A 13,568-nucleotide genomic window follows, 5' to 3' on the forward strand; every position below is an offset into this window, starting at 1 on the left:
TTCTTGTCTAAACGAAGCTTGAAACAATGTTGCAAAACATTGCAAAAAGTGCCACTTTTGAAATATTGTTTTACTGAATCATAAAATGGATGACAATTATGCTATCATGTTTGTCAAAAAAATTGAATGGTATTTGAAAAAGTTTGATAGAATTTCTTCACAATTTTGTTTACCATTTAACCGATGAAGGATAATTTTATTATAAAAATCATATAATTCCACGATACTATGATTACACGCTTAACCATTCAGTTGAGGAATGATTCTTGAGTTCGAAGCAAATCAAATATATTTATATAAATGATTTTAAAATAAGTTAATAACAATATAAATAAGTATTTTTAGAAAAAATAATTAATTAACAAATAAAAAAAAATAGATAAATAAATTATATTAAGTAGAAATTTTGTCAGCCAAGAGAAGTATATTAAGTGCATTATTTCTTAACCTTGGTTCTTGCGAAAGAACAATTGTTGCATTCAATAAATTCTTTTGAGAAACAACTTTCAGAGAATTCAATTCCATCAGAACAGTAATTAAACAATCTAAAGCTTTCGTGCTTATCAAACTCTCAACGATCTTATTAAGATCCATGAAACAATCCCTTGCCAATAAAATAGAAAACATTTCCTTGAAATTCTTCGTATTTGTTTCAATCAACAAAATATCAGCTGCTGTTTGATTTCCATTTGCTCCAAGAATAAAAAGATTATCATAAGGATAAAATCCGAAATTATGATTAGAAACAACACGTTTTTTGATGATTTCCAAAGCAAGATTTGTATTTGTGTTCAACAAAACTAAACAAATATCTTTTCTTAATCCAAACTCCATCAACAATGATTTTGTGTTATTTGTTGATTTCGAAATGAAAGAAACAACATTTTCTTTGTTGATTTGTCTGTGTAAGAATTCTCTTAATGATTCAGGAAGATCAGAAACATCGAAATTAAATAGAGATTCAACAATTTCTGATATAACAAAATCAGGTGGCAAACTCAAAATAATTCCTGAAGCATGATTAAATATTTCCTGCTTAGATGTACAAACATCTTTAGCATGAGACAAAGCAACTTTAAGAAGTTTCGCACTCACGTCAATTTCAAGAGAAGAAACGAACTCAATGAAATCTTGAACAAATTGATTTGATGCTGTTCCATCGATGTCTATTTCATCAGGAAACTGATTCAATCTTGAACAAATTATACAATAAGAAAAGAAAATGTCTCCGTAATCTATTCTCGTCATTATTCCTTTTTTGAGTATATTCGAGACAATTAATGAACTTGATACAGTACAAATAGATTTGTGATGTGTTACAAAAGTGACAAAAACATGAGGAAACTTCGAAGATAATGAACAACAATTAATAAATGCTTTTGTGGAAATATCGATGTTTCTTGAATTAAAAGCTGAAAGAATACATCGATCCGGATCATTCTTAAGTAATTGACTTAATAATGATATCAAATCTCTGTCAATTTCTGGGGAATTTGACAATTTGACACTGAAAATATTTACCAAAGTTTTATCGTCAATTTTTTCTTGACACTTTTGGCAAATAATCGTAAGTAACAATAATCTGCTGTCGTCAATATCTTGATTGACAATGTATTGGAATATTAAATCCGTAATATCTCGGCTGTCTAAATTATTGCCGATAGCGGTCATGATGTCACTTTTTTCGAAAGGTTTACACAAAAATGAATTAAAGAAATCGAAAACTGGTCTTAGGACTAAATCATTGGGTATCTTCAATGAATTTGTTTCCGTGGTGTATCTGATGGACAAGAAGATTGCTGGGCGCATTGTTTTGGCTTTCTCTTCAGGGGAACAAGAAGATTTGGTTAATACGTAACTTAATATCCGCAAACTTAAATCTACGTAAGGAACCAGACAGAAGGATCGACAGAATACATGTAGTAGCTCACTGTCGTTCTTGTTGTCGATACAGAACTGACAAAATTCTTCGGCTTGAGGGAAATTATCGACGCACAAAGAGTATGAATCGATGAGTCGACATATAAGCGATGCAGGATTTTCACAGCAATTACATATTTCTTTGTAATGTTTGCAAAGTGATACTGACTCCGAAAATTTTATCAAAATTTCAGAATCTACTTCGCGATCGCATTCCAAGAATGATACACATGTAGAGGCGTTTTCTTTGATGAAATCCTGAGGGTTGTAATGGAACATTATGAGCTTGAACGCTTCTTCCAGTTTTTGGAAAATTTGATCTTTGATTTCTATATAATTTGCAATGATTTTGGCTATGGCATACGCAATACATAACTCGTGGTTGATCATTTTTACGCTCTTTGTCTTCGTAAGTTGTTGAGTTGTTTCCAAAATGAAATCACTCGATTTTTCCATATCATTTTCGAACAAAATACTGTAGAACTCGTAGTAGATCGTCTTAAGTTCTGGTAAATAATTAGTTTTGATCTTGTTGTCGTGTAAATACTCTACAGATAAGTCATATGATTTTGATTTGACGTTTTTGTTATCTTTTGAATGGAAATAAGCTGCTGATACAACAATAGGCTTGAATGACTTCTTACTTTTGATGTTTTTGCATAAAAATTCGTCAAATTCTTTTGGATTTATAATTGAATTGAAAATTAAAGTGATAATTGAAGGGTTTTCTAGTTTTGTATGGAATATTGAACTGAAAACCTTCACTAAAATGTCCTTTTTGGCCTCTTCTTTCTCAATTCCGTATTGATAAAGTAATTCGCATATGAAATCATAGTGTTCTGACATGTCATCTGTAACTGGCCTGATTTTATCGATGTTCTGGGCGATAAAACTGATAAATTCCCATTGAATTTCTGGATTTGAGATTAAATGGTACTTTTTCATCAAATGATAGATCACTGCGTTGATATTTAATGAGAGATACTGAATTGCTTCCTTAATTTCTGCTTCATAGTCCGATTTGACGGTAAATTCGAAGAAATAAATTAGAACAGTTTCAAATGAGTTCAAATTCTTGCAGTTTTTGAAGAAATCCTTAAATGATGATGCTGTATATTGCATCAACGTAGCCTTTCTTGCTTCAAAATCAGCATTTGACTCGTTTGAGTTCTTTTCAATATTTAATATTGAATAATACACGTCTTCAACGCATTTTTCTTCATCGCAGAGTACAGTATTTGTTACTAACTTCAGTACGTAGTTGAAATTGAGGTGCTTGAACATTTTTATTGTAATTACAGCAGTTTCAATTTCATTTTGCGACAAAAGTCTTTCTTTTACGAAATCAATCCTGAAATCTTCACTAGGATCAACTATAAATGACTCACATGTCTTAGAAACTAATAATTCGAAAAAGAAATTGATTTGTTGAGATGCGGACAAAGAACCGTGATTTCCAACAGGAGTATTGATCATAATGTCAACAACATCACGGATAACGGTTGGATTTTCTTTAAATCTGTTGTAAACATATTGTAATTGAATGAAACAATTAATCAAATGTTTTTTGTTCTCGCTTCCCTTGAAGAACTTGAAATACTTAGCAATAAGTTCTAATATGAGTGTAATCTGCAGTAAATCATCGGATTTCATCATATCTGCCAAATAATTCGCTTTTTTAGACAAAATATTGACAAAACGCTGTATATTTTCCTTAGAAATATCAGTATAAGTGTTCTTCTCGAGAAGGATATTGATAGCAAGAAGTTTGTCGTAATTCAAGTGCTGACTTTCGTTAATTAGAAGTAATATCTCGTTGAATATGTTGTTATAAGCATTACTATCATGTCTTGCGTATGTTGATATGATTATATGCCCATATAAGCCTTGAATTGCCGGAGATCTTTCAAGAATTTGTTTCAAATCTGAGTGATTAGCGATTTTTGTCTGCTGACTGAATATGTGTCCCAATGAGTTACTCAAATTTATCAGGTTTTCAAATGACGGAAAGTCATCAAATTTTTCCAAAAATTCGTAAATGGTTTCAAACTGAATTTGCTTTGGAGCGATAAGTGAAACCATGCAAACAAGGTCGAAGTAATGCGATTTTGTTGACTGATCGAGTGTATTGTGGATTCTTCCAATACAATAAACTGTAAATTCTTCAAATTCGACTGTTTTAGCGATAAATTTTAAGAATGGATCATTGGGATTGATTGGATTCTTCACAATGAGCTCCATAATCTTCTTAAAGTATACATTTTGAACACTCATCGTTTGAAATAAAAAAAATTGAATTGATTGGAAAATTAAATGGTGATTTATTTTTATTTCCGCACAAAATTTTATTGTCTATTTTTTTACATTTTGTATTCGCTGAGAGTGGCAAATTAATCTAATGGAGTGTTGGACATGCAGACTATAATCATATCGAACTGATCCTGTCGAAAGATCGAATATCAAAAATCTTGAAAATTTTTTCATTAAGCAATATGTGTTTTACCAACGCATTTCATACGCGATATATACATGATCGCATGCAAACATGTATTGATTGATTTCGAACCGCTTAATGAAAGCTTTTGTAAGATTAGCTTTCAGATTCAATAATCATATTACATAGATGATGCACAACAAGTATCTGTATTCAACGTATTCAAGAAAATGAATGATGCGCAAAACATTTTCGAAATCAAATTACTGTTTCCTTTCTTTCCTTTAACAATTCCTGTTATGTGCGGACAGCAATTATTCAACAGAGAATTCGATGGAGCTACTGAAACTAGTCTTCGTGGGTTTTAAGTACTTCAACAATCTCTTCCTCCAAAATTCTTGCCCCTGATGGAGCCATCTATGCCAAAGATATTGAATTCATTATGGTTGGCATAGTGTCCCAACCAACTATATTACGTGTTTGTCATTGTTCCAGATATTGCTCGCTCTTCCTGATGATATTTTGCCATTATCCAAAGAATTAGCTCGTTGTGTCAGGAGATATGGAATCAGCCCATTCATGGAATCTCTTGGAACGATCTTCAGAAGACATGTAAAAAGCTTAAAAAATTAAATATATTTAAAAAACATTAATTTAAGTGTGCATTTACCACTTTCTGACATGCTCTCATAATAACAATATATCTTTATGTTAATAACAAAAAAAGTACATCAATTATACTGGGAACTATATAGTGATTTATAATAAATTTTTAACTTTTGAAAATTCAAATATAAAGCTTGAATGTCAAAAAAAATTGAGAAAATGTCAGAAGTTGGTAAGTGCATCCTTAAGAGTTAATCATTCAAAATTTAAATAAACATCTAAGCAGGTTACTTAACCCTGATTTTTTTGAGGTATTTTCTTACATCACCTTTTGCAAGTTTGAGCGCTGTATCTCCATTATTATTCTTTGCATTTTTATCGGCTCCAACAGAGATAAGATATTGAACAACTTCAAGATGACCATTAGATGATGCCTAAATGAGTGGAGTAGATCCATAATTATTCTTTGCATTTTTATCAGCTCCAACAGAGATAAGATATTTAACAACTCTAAGATGACCATTCGATGATGCATAAATGAGTGGAGTCGATCCGCTTTTGTCTTTTGCTTCTTTATCAGCTCCAACAGAGATAAGATTTCTAGCAACTGTAAGATGACCATTCATTGATGCATAAATGAGTGGAGTATATCCATTATTACTCTTTGCTTCTTTATCAGCTCCAGCAGAGATAAGATATTTAACAACTTCAAGATGATCATTTTGTGATGCATAAATGAGTGGAGTCGATCCGCTTTTGTCTTTTGCTTCTTTATCAGCTCCAACAGAGATAAGATTTCTAGCAACTGTAAGATGACCATTCATTGATGCATAAATGAGTGGAGTATATCCATTATTACTCTTTGCTTCTTTATCAGCTCCAGCAGAGATAAGATATTTAACAACTTCAAGATGATCATTTTGTGATGCATAAATGAGTGGAGTCGATCCGCTTTTGTCTTTTGCTTCTTTATCAGCTCCAACAGAGATAAGATATTTAACAACTTCAAGATGACCTTCTCTTGATGCAAAATTGAGTGGAGTAGATCCATAAATATTCTTTGCTTCTTTATCAGCTCCAACAGAGATAAGATATTTAACAACATCAAGATGATCATTTTGTGATGCATAAATGAGTGGAGTATATCCATTATTACTCTTTGCTTCTTTATCAGCTCCAACTGAGATAAGATATTTAACAACTTCAAGATGACCCCATTGTGATGCCCAAATAAGTGGAGTAGATTCATGGTTATCTTTTGCTTCTTTATCAGCTCCAACAGAGATAAGATATTTAACAACTTCAAGATGACCTTCTCTTGATGCAAAATTGAGTGGAGTAGATCCATAAATATTCTTTGCTTCTTTATCAGCTCCAACAGAGATAAGATATTTAACAACATCAAGATGACCTTTTTCTGATGCATAAATGAGTGGAGTAAATCCATATTCATTTTTTGTTTCTTTATCGCACTTACCTTCAATGAGTGATTTGACAAGTCCGAGATTTCCATCTATGCATGCCATATGAAGTTGTTTGAGAAGAGAAATGTACTGATTTGCTGTTAAATTTGAATATTTCATGATTTTTTGACATCATCTAAGTCAAATGTATCGAAGAAGTTTTCATTTTTAATATAATCGCTGATATGAGCAGCAATGTATTCGTAATTCAGATTCATGCCCTCGGTAATTTTTTTTTATCTGTAAACTTTTCAAAATCTGAAATACCCAATAATTTTTTTTTCAGCTAACTGTTGAAAAAAAAATGATATCAATGTAGAATAGAATAGTATATTTTTAATAAAATGATGTATGTTTATTCTGATTAAACAGATATACTGCTTTCGGAGCTATAAGAATATTCTGAGTAATCAGAAGGATCATTTGTATCATAATTATCTTTGATTTCTTTTTTTGATTCAATGTTTTCTGTATTATCTTCATTTTCAAGGTTTGTTTTGATTTCGGAAGGTTTTTCTTTGTTTTTGATTTCTTTGTGTTCTTCCTTTTCATGAGATCCATCATTAGATGATTTGTTATCACTGGTTTCATCATTCTTGATTTCTATTTGTGCCTCTTCCTTATGAGATTTTTCTATTGATCTTGCACTGTTGATCGGTTCATCTTTTTTGGAACTTTCAGTAAGAAGTTGTCTTGAAACAAGATTAAAGTAAGCTCCCTTATGTGACAAAAGTTCATCATGTGTTCCTGATTCAACAATCTTTCCAGCATCGAAAACAAAAATAATATCAGAATGCTTTATTGTTGACAATCTGTGAGCAACGATGATTGATGTTCTGTTTTGCATAACATTATCAAGAGCTGCTTGAACTTTTCTTTCAGAACTCGAATCAAGAGCTGAAGTTGCTTCATCACAAAGTAAAATCGTTGGATTCTTTAAAAGAGCTCTTGCAATTGCAATTCTTTGTCTTTGTCCACCAGAGAGTGCGCATCCTTTCTCTGCAACTTGTGTTTCATATTTATTTTCCATTTTTTCAATGAAATTCTTTGCATTTGAAAGTTCACAAGCTTTTTCAACTTCCTCTTGAGTTGCATCAGGGTTACCATATTTCACGTTTTCAGAGATCGTTGTACTAAACAAGGTTGGTTCCTGGCTGACAAGTCCAAACTTCTTGTGCAAAAATCTTGGATCATATTCTTTGATGTCTCTTCCGTCAATCAAAATTATTCCCTCAGAAACATCATAATATCTTTCCAATAGTTGGATGCACGTTGACTTTCCACTTCCTGAATGTCCAACAAGAGCTGCATGTGTTCGAGGTTTGACTTCAAATGAAACATTTATAAGCACATCAACAGGCCTTGTTGGATACCTGAAAGTAACATTTTTGAACTCGATGTGACCTTGGAAATTTTCAACTTTGTCAATTCCTCCTTCAAAAGGAATATCAGGAACATGATTGCAGAGTTTGAGAATACGAGCACCAGCTGCAATAGATTTTTGTTCACTACCAACACTTGCTTGTAGCATCATGATACCCATTGTTCCAAAAACGGTAAACATATTGCAAGCCATTAAATCTCCAATTAAAAAATCTTTTGTTCCATTTTTCAAAGATTTTTCAACTAATGTTGCTGCAAAATATAAGTTTGAAAGAACATCAGCCCATATGGCAATCATGATTAAAAAGAACATTACTGATACTAAATATCCTGATATTTGCTCATATTTTGAAGATTCTAAAGATAATTTTCGAAATCTCTCAATTTCGGCATCTTCTCTATTGTATCCTCTTACAGTTCTTATAGATGATAATGATTCTTCTGCTAATGTTATTGATTTTGATAGAGATTGAAATCTAATTACATTCTTTTTTCCAATGATTGGAGCAAAGATCACAACGAATATGGTTGCAAGTGGAATTGAAGAAAAAGATATGAGAGCGACTTTCCAGCTATAAACAAAAGCCAATACAATTCCAATAATAAATTTTGTGATGTTTTCAATTTGTTGGTGTTTTATATAACCAAAGGATTGTTGGATCATTTGGGAATCTTCAGAGAGTAATGAAATGACTGAACCAATTGGTGTTACATCAAAAAATGTTACTTCGCTCTTCATCAACTGAAAAAACAATCTTTTTCTGAGTTTTGTTGATAATCTAGAACCCAATCTATCCCAAATTACTTTTCCAGAAAATGAGCTTAATCCACAAAATATTGCAATCAAAAGTATCCATAAGCAATTCTTGGAAATATATGGCATCTTATCAACAATTGGCACTGATGGATCTTGTTCATGAGCTTTAACTGATAGAGCATGGTCTGTATATGCATTGAGAATGTTCCCAAAAAATATATAAACAACAATATTTGAAGCTCCCAATATTAATGCTGGGAATATACCAACGATTGCCCAAGGATTTCTGAATAGTTCTCCATATAAATGGCCACGTGCTTGCTTCTTATCTGAATTCTCGACTTTGATTTCTTCATGCGAAGTCGATTCTCTTCTACTACCTTGGGAAGAATACTCAGATGAGTGTCTTTGATGCTCTGACATTTAACTATTTATGCTTTTAGATCACATTGAGAGAAAATTGGATCAGGATTTGAAAAGAAATGTTTCAAATTCGAGTAATTTGACAGATCGCATATTTTTTTCTTTTCAAAATTATTAAAGTGTTTCTTGATTCAAAATCATATTATGATTTTGATTGATTTGTCAAATTGAAAAGATTTTTTAACCTCGCTATCGTAAATATCGCTCTCAATTTCTGATCGCATTTTTTTAGAGATTTTTTTTCTGAGGTCGCGGTGTGGAAAATTTGGCAGGTATTCAATCAGATGGTAATTGGCTCAACTTTCTTTCCTTGAATCTTTCTCATCGAATAGACAAGGAATGGACTTTTTCTAATATTTGACCATGAAAATTGATTGTTTAAACAAGCAACAATGATAAATTTGGTTCATGTGGTCTTGTATAGTGCAAATACTTATTTCTGTTAAATAAACTTATGAATCAATTGATAATTTTTTGAAAAATTAATATTTTTGATTTAAAACGTTTTTGTAATTCATAAAGGATTCAGTTTAAGAATTATATAAAGTTTCTTTTGTAAAAACATGAATATGGACTAATGTCTTGAGAAAAATTAAAATTAGTAAGCTATATTATAATTCTTTGTTTGTTCATTCCTCAAACGTTAGTTTTATATACATGTATATGAATAAAGCTGTCCACTGTAGCATTCACTTGTTTCACAATCCACATTCAAGTAAAAGCTCATATATCTTGGATGAACGAATATGCAATTAGTCATATGTGATACTACTGGTAAAAAACTTAGAGAAAATAATCAATATTTAGTCCGATTAAAATGAAAGTCAATGTTTGAGCGTTTATTCCCAATAAATGGCCTTACTTCCATCATTTGTTAAGTCTTCAATGATTAGAATTGATTGTAGGATAAAATCATTGAACTCCTGATATAAAATTTCTTCTAAAATTCGTTATTTGTGATAATACATATAGTATAATATAATGTTCAATCAAGTCCTACTCATTCATCGGTGTCTATTGAATTTTGACTCTGATTCAATTTTGAATGGGTATGGGTATGTAAACTATTCAATTTTAGATCGTTTTCCAAATCATTTTTTATGAGTGTAATTTCAAAAGGGGAAAACTCCATCGAAGTTCAACAGTAAATGCTGAAGTATGATTATATATATAATAGAAAAAGCATAGCCATAGCTATAGAGTTATCAAAATTGTAACTAACATTTTTAGAAACAATATATCTAACAAGCTTAAACAATTTCTTCTGGTGGACGATCCTGTTCGCCCTCTGATGAAGAGCTGCGCTCTGCGGCTTCCTCTTCTTCCTCCTCTTCGACATCGACTTCCATTTTATGGTCTGGAACAATAATGAAGAGAGAGAATACTGCTGTAAGAACTGCCCAAACTGCTGCAAAGCCAATCAATGACTGGTAACGCGTCAAATGCCAACTGGATGGGAATTTCGGAACAAGATTACCAAGTCCTAAGTTCATGATCAAGTTAGCAAGAACGTAAGCAACATCGATGCATGTAGACAAGATTGACATGTAAACGCCCATATATTCCTCGGTAACTGTGTAAGATACGAGTTCGTATGGTATAGAGTTGAAGTTTGTAATCGCGATACCGATTGGCGTGAAGAGTCCGAGCAGGGCCCATTTGTTCTTGACAAAGAAAGCGCAGGAAAGGCTGACAGCTTCAATAATATGAGAAATGAAATAAGTGGTCTTGCAGCCGATCAAATTGACAACGTATGGGTGTACGCAGCCATAAATGAACGACATAAGGTTAGCGCAAGCAATAACTAACATTCCAAAGCAAAGACCTTTTGATTCTTGTTCTTCTGGGAAGACTTCCTTCATGAAGAAGGATGTTCCGAGCATTGTGAATGTATAGTTAGCTACCCAGCTAAGAACCATTAAGATGCAAGACCTAATAATTGGCTTTGGCATTTTCTTCAATGCCTCGTACATTTGGACGAATGGATTCTTCTTATGATGATGGTGTTCCTCGGCTGGAACATGTGGTTTCTCATGAGAAGCGAAAACTGTGATGATAACAGAGAGAATCAAAATGAAGAGGCAGAAATACATCGTAACTGTATCTGCTCTCTCGGAATATGTCTCTGACTTAAGGAAGAAACCAACTCCACCAACAAGATTTGGAAGAACGGAACTTAATCCGATAAGAACTGATGCGATTGAGTTAGAGATACCCTGTCTCGTTTCTGGTATGATATCTCCAATCAGGGCTCTTGAAGGAGCCATGATTGTATTAATAGATGCATAAGAAAAGAATAGAATGAATAACATCGAAACTGTTTTTCCTGCTGCATTGAATTTTTCGTGTACTCTCTTAAGTATCAACAGTAGGAGGAAGCTAATAACTGAAAAGATGCATCCGCCAACAATAAATGGTCTTCTGCGGCCAAATCTAGATTTGCAATTATCTGACCAAACACCAATGAGTGGCATTAGTGTCACACCGGCTAAAGGTCCAGATAGCCAGCATAAAAACTGTGATGTTGATGACATATTCATTGATGCCATGATTGGTTCACTCAATGAGAATAAAACATTGAATGCCATTTCGAATCCGAGAGTAGACATGCATATGCATATTATTCTTAATATAGTGTAATGCACTTCTGGCTGGGATTCGGAGTATTCTTGCATGGTAGATTCAACGGCGTCACTCATCGAGCTTCTACTGAAGAACGATGACAAAAAAATTGAATTAAATCATCGTCAAAATTATTATTAGATATCTTAAGGGTGCACACGAGAGGATCATGTAAACTTCAGAATTTAGAATCTTATTTTTAGGCATTATCTTGGCTACCTATTTAGGCTCGAAAAGCAAAAAATATCAAAAAATACAACTTGAGTCCATTATGACCCTTTCATGGAGGTAGTTTTTATCCGCTAGTATTTTCCCTTTGAATCTCTTTACAATTCGAAATCAAATTCAAAACTCAGTAGAAGAAAGGAAGAATCGACTTACTACAGTTGTAATACGAATAAATACATATATTTAATTATTTTTATTTACATAATAATTGTTTGAAGCTCATATTCCAACAAATTTTTAAATAAAAACATTAAAATGTTGAAAATGTTCATATATTTTAATAGGGTTTTGGCACTTTATTGAGGAATTACTACATACATAGTCGAACTGAACTTGATATTTTGAAATTTAAATTATTTATCAAAATTAAAATTTAACTTGAAATTTATAATTATTTAGTCATATTTTGCATAATTCTAAGTAGATTTTGTAAAAAATCAAGAAAGAAAAATTTTAACGTGCTTTATTTTTTCTTTTTTATAATAATACATATTATTATATAATTAACATATTCATAATGTTTCACCCTTTCAAAAATATAATCCTCCTCCTCTCAAATAAACGTACATACGGGTGGCCTCTTTTTTCAAAAAATTAAAATTTGAAATTTTGGGCTCAAATATTAGAGATTTTTTCAACCTTCAACGATATATGTTGTCTATATCAGACCTCCTTTCTTTTTGATACTTAACATTGTTCCTAAATCTTAGCCGTTAAGGCTGTTCTGAAAATATTTTTTTTTTCGAAAAAATTCGAAAAAAATTCTTAAAATTCAAAAATCCCTTAATTCCTGAGGATTTTGGAAAAAAGTTTTTACATGAACATGTGTATATTATATGAAGTATATTGATAAGGTAAAAATCAAATTTTATTGCATATTCATCGAGAAAATAAACTAACGAATCCCTCAAAATTGAGAGGGTAATCCTCCTCCTCTCAAATAAACGTACATACGGGTGCACCCTTAATGAAATATTCGAAATAATTTGCCTCAAAAAATGTGTGCTTTGAGGAATGTTTACATTGAATATTTTGTGAGAGATGAAAAATTTTGGTCTCTGAAATTTATAAAATATTTCGATGTTAAGTACTCGATGTACGTCAATATTTCTGAATTCATTATCAAAATTTCCGATAACTCACAAAAATTCAGACGACTCTGAATTTAACGAAATACAATACTACTATTACTATCTATGTTTTTATTAACGAAATATTTTTTTTCAAAGTTTACGTGAGGTTACTTCAATATTTCATAATACTTGTTATTTATGTTGTTGGTGATTAGGCCCATAGTTAGAAAAAAATTAACGATAAAGCTGATTCTCATAAAGAAATGGTTTATTCTGATTAATTGCGATCATTGTTAGAGTTAAATTCTAGATGCCCATCGATAGTAAATCAATCATGAATGGACGAAACACGTGAACTCTCTATTATCAGATGTGATCCATTAAAAAGGGTATGAAATTTTTCATCGGATATGAATGTGGACTATTATGAGCATTTTGATTTTGCATTCTTTCAAAACATCTCTGAGAAACCACATTACAAATCTATGAACAATCGAGATATCGTTGATATTGTTTAACATTCATTATTCGAAAGTGCATAGTTAACATTTTCACTGATTAATTTTTTATTTTAGTCTAAATTATCTGAATAATTTTACAGATATGAATTTTTCCTTTTTGTGTATGTTAATCAAATGTGTAAGCCAATAAAATGTATT

The 13,568-nt window shown here is 31.7% G+C and overlaps 4 protein-coding genes across 4 annotated transcripts, besides 3 other annotated features; all 4 read right to left on the reverse strand.

Annotated features, from left to right (window-relative positions):
- Positions 1-324: 324 nt before the first annotated feature.
- Positions 325-4,235, reverse strand: TVAGG3_1045490 (uncharacterized protein; the record flags this gene model as incomplete). The annotated part of the gene is made up of 1 exon (XM_001584359.1): positions 394-4,194. One exon carries the CDS (start codon positions 4,192-4,194, stop codon positions 394-396), a length of 3,801 nt encoding a protein of 1,266 aa, XP_001584409.1.
- A 774-nt stretch (positions 4,236-5,009) lies between these two features.
- Positions 5,010-5,041: a mobile genetic element.
- A 134-nt stretch (positions 5,042-5,175) lies between these two features.
- Positions 5,176-5,208: a mobile genetic element.
- Positions 5,209-5,394: 186 nt separating this feature from the next.
- TVAGG3_1045520 (Ankyrin repeat family) lies at positions 5,395-6,543 on the reverse strand (the record flags this gene model as incomplete). Its single annotated transcript, XM_001584360.1, has 1 exon — positions 5,395-6,543. The coding sequence occupies one exon, from the start codon at positions 6,541-6,543 to the stop codon at positions 5,395-5,397; it is 1,149 nt and encodes a 382-aa protein (XP_001584410.1).
- A 244-nt stretch (positions 6,544-6,787) lies between these two features.
- On the reverse strand, positions 6,788-8,986 carry TVAGG3_1045530 (ATP-binding cassette sub-family B family; the record flags this gene model as incomplete). Its single annotated transcript, XM_001584361.1, has 1 exon — positions 6,788-8,986. The coding sequence occupies one exon, from the start codon at positions 8,984-8,986 to the stop codon at positions 6,788-6,790; it is 2,199 nt and encodes a 732-aa protein (XP_001584411.1).
- Positions 8,987-10,236: 1,250 nt separating this feature from the next.
- Positions 10,237-11,685, reverse strand: TVAGG3_1045540 (major facilitator superfamily transporter; the record flags this gene model as incomplete). The annotated part of the gene is made up of 1 exon (XM_001584362.1): positions 10,237-11,685. The coding sequence occupies one exon, from the start codon at positions 11,683-11,685 to the stop codon at positions 10,237-10,239; it is 1,449 nt and encodes a 482-aa protein (XP_001584412.1).
- Positions 11,686-11,758: 73 nt separating this feature from the next.
- Positions 11,759-12,800: a mobile genetic element.
- The last annotated feature ends 768 nt before the right edge of the window (positions 12,801-13,568 follow it).

The sequence above is a fragment of the Trichomonas vaginalis genome, chromosome I (assembly GCF_026262505.1).
Source record: "Trichomonas vaginalis G3 chromosome I, whole genome shotgun sequence".
Classification (NCBI taxonomy): domain Eukaryota; phylum Parabasalia; order Trichomonadida; family Trichomonadidae; genus Trichomonas; species Trichomonas vaginalis.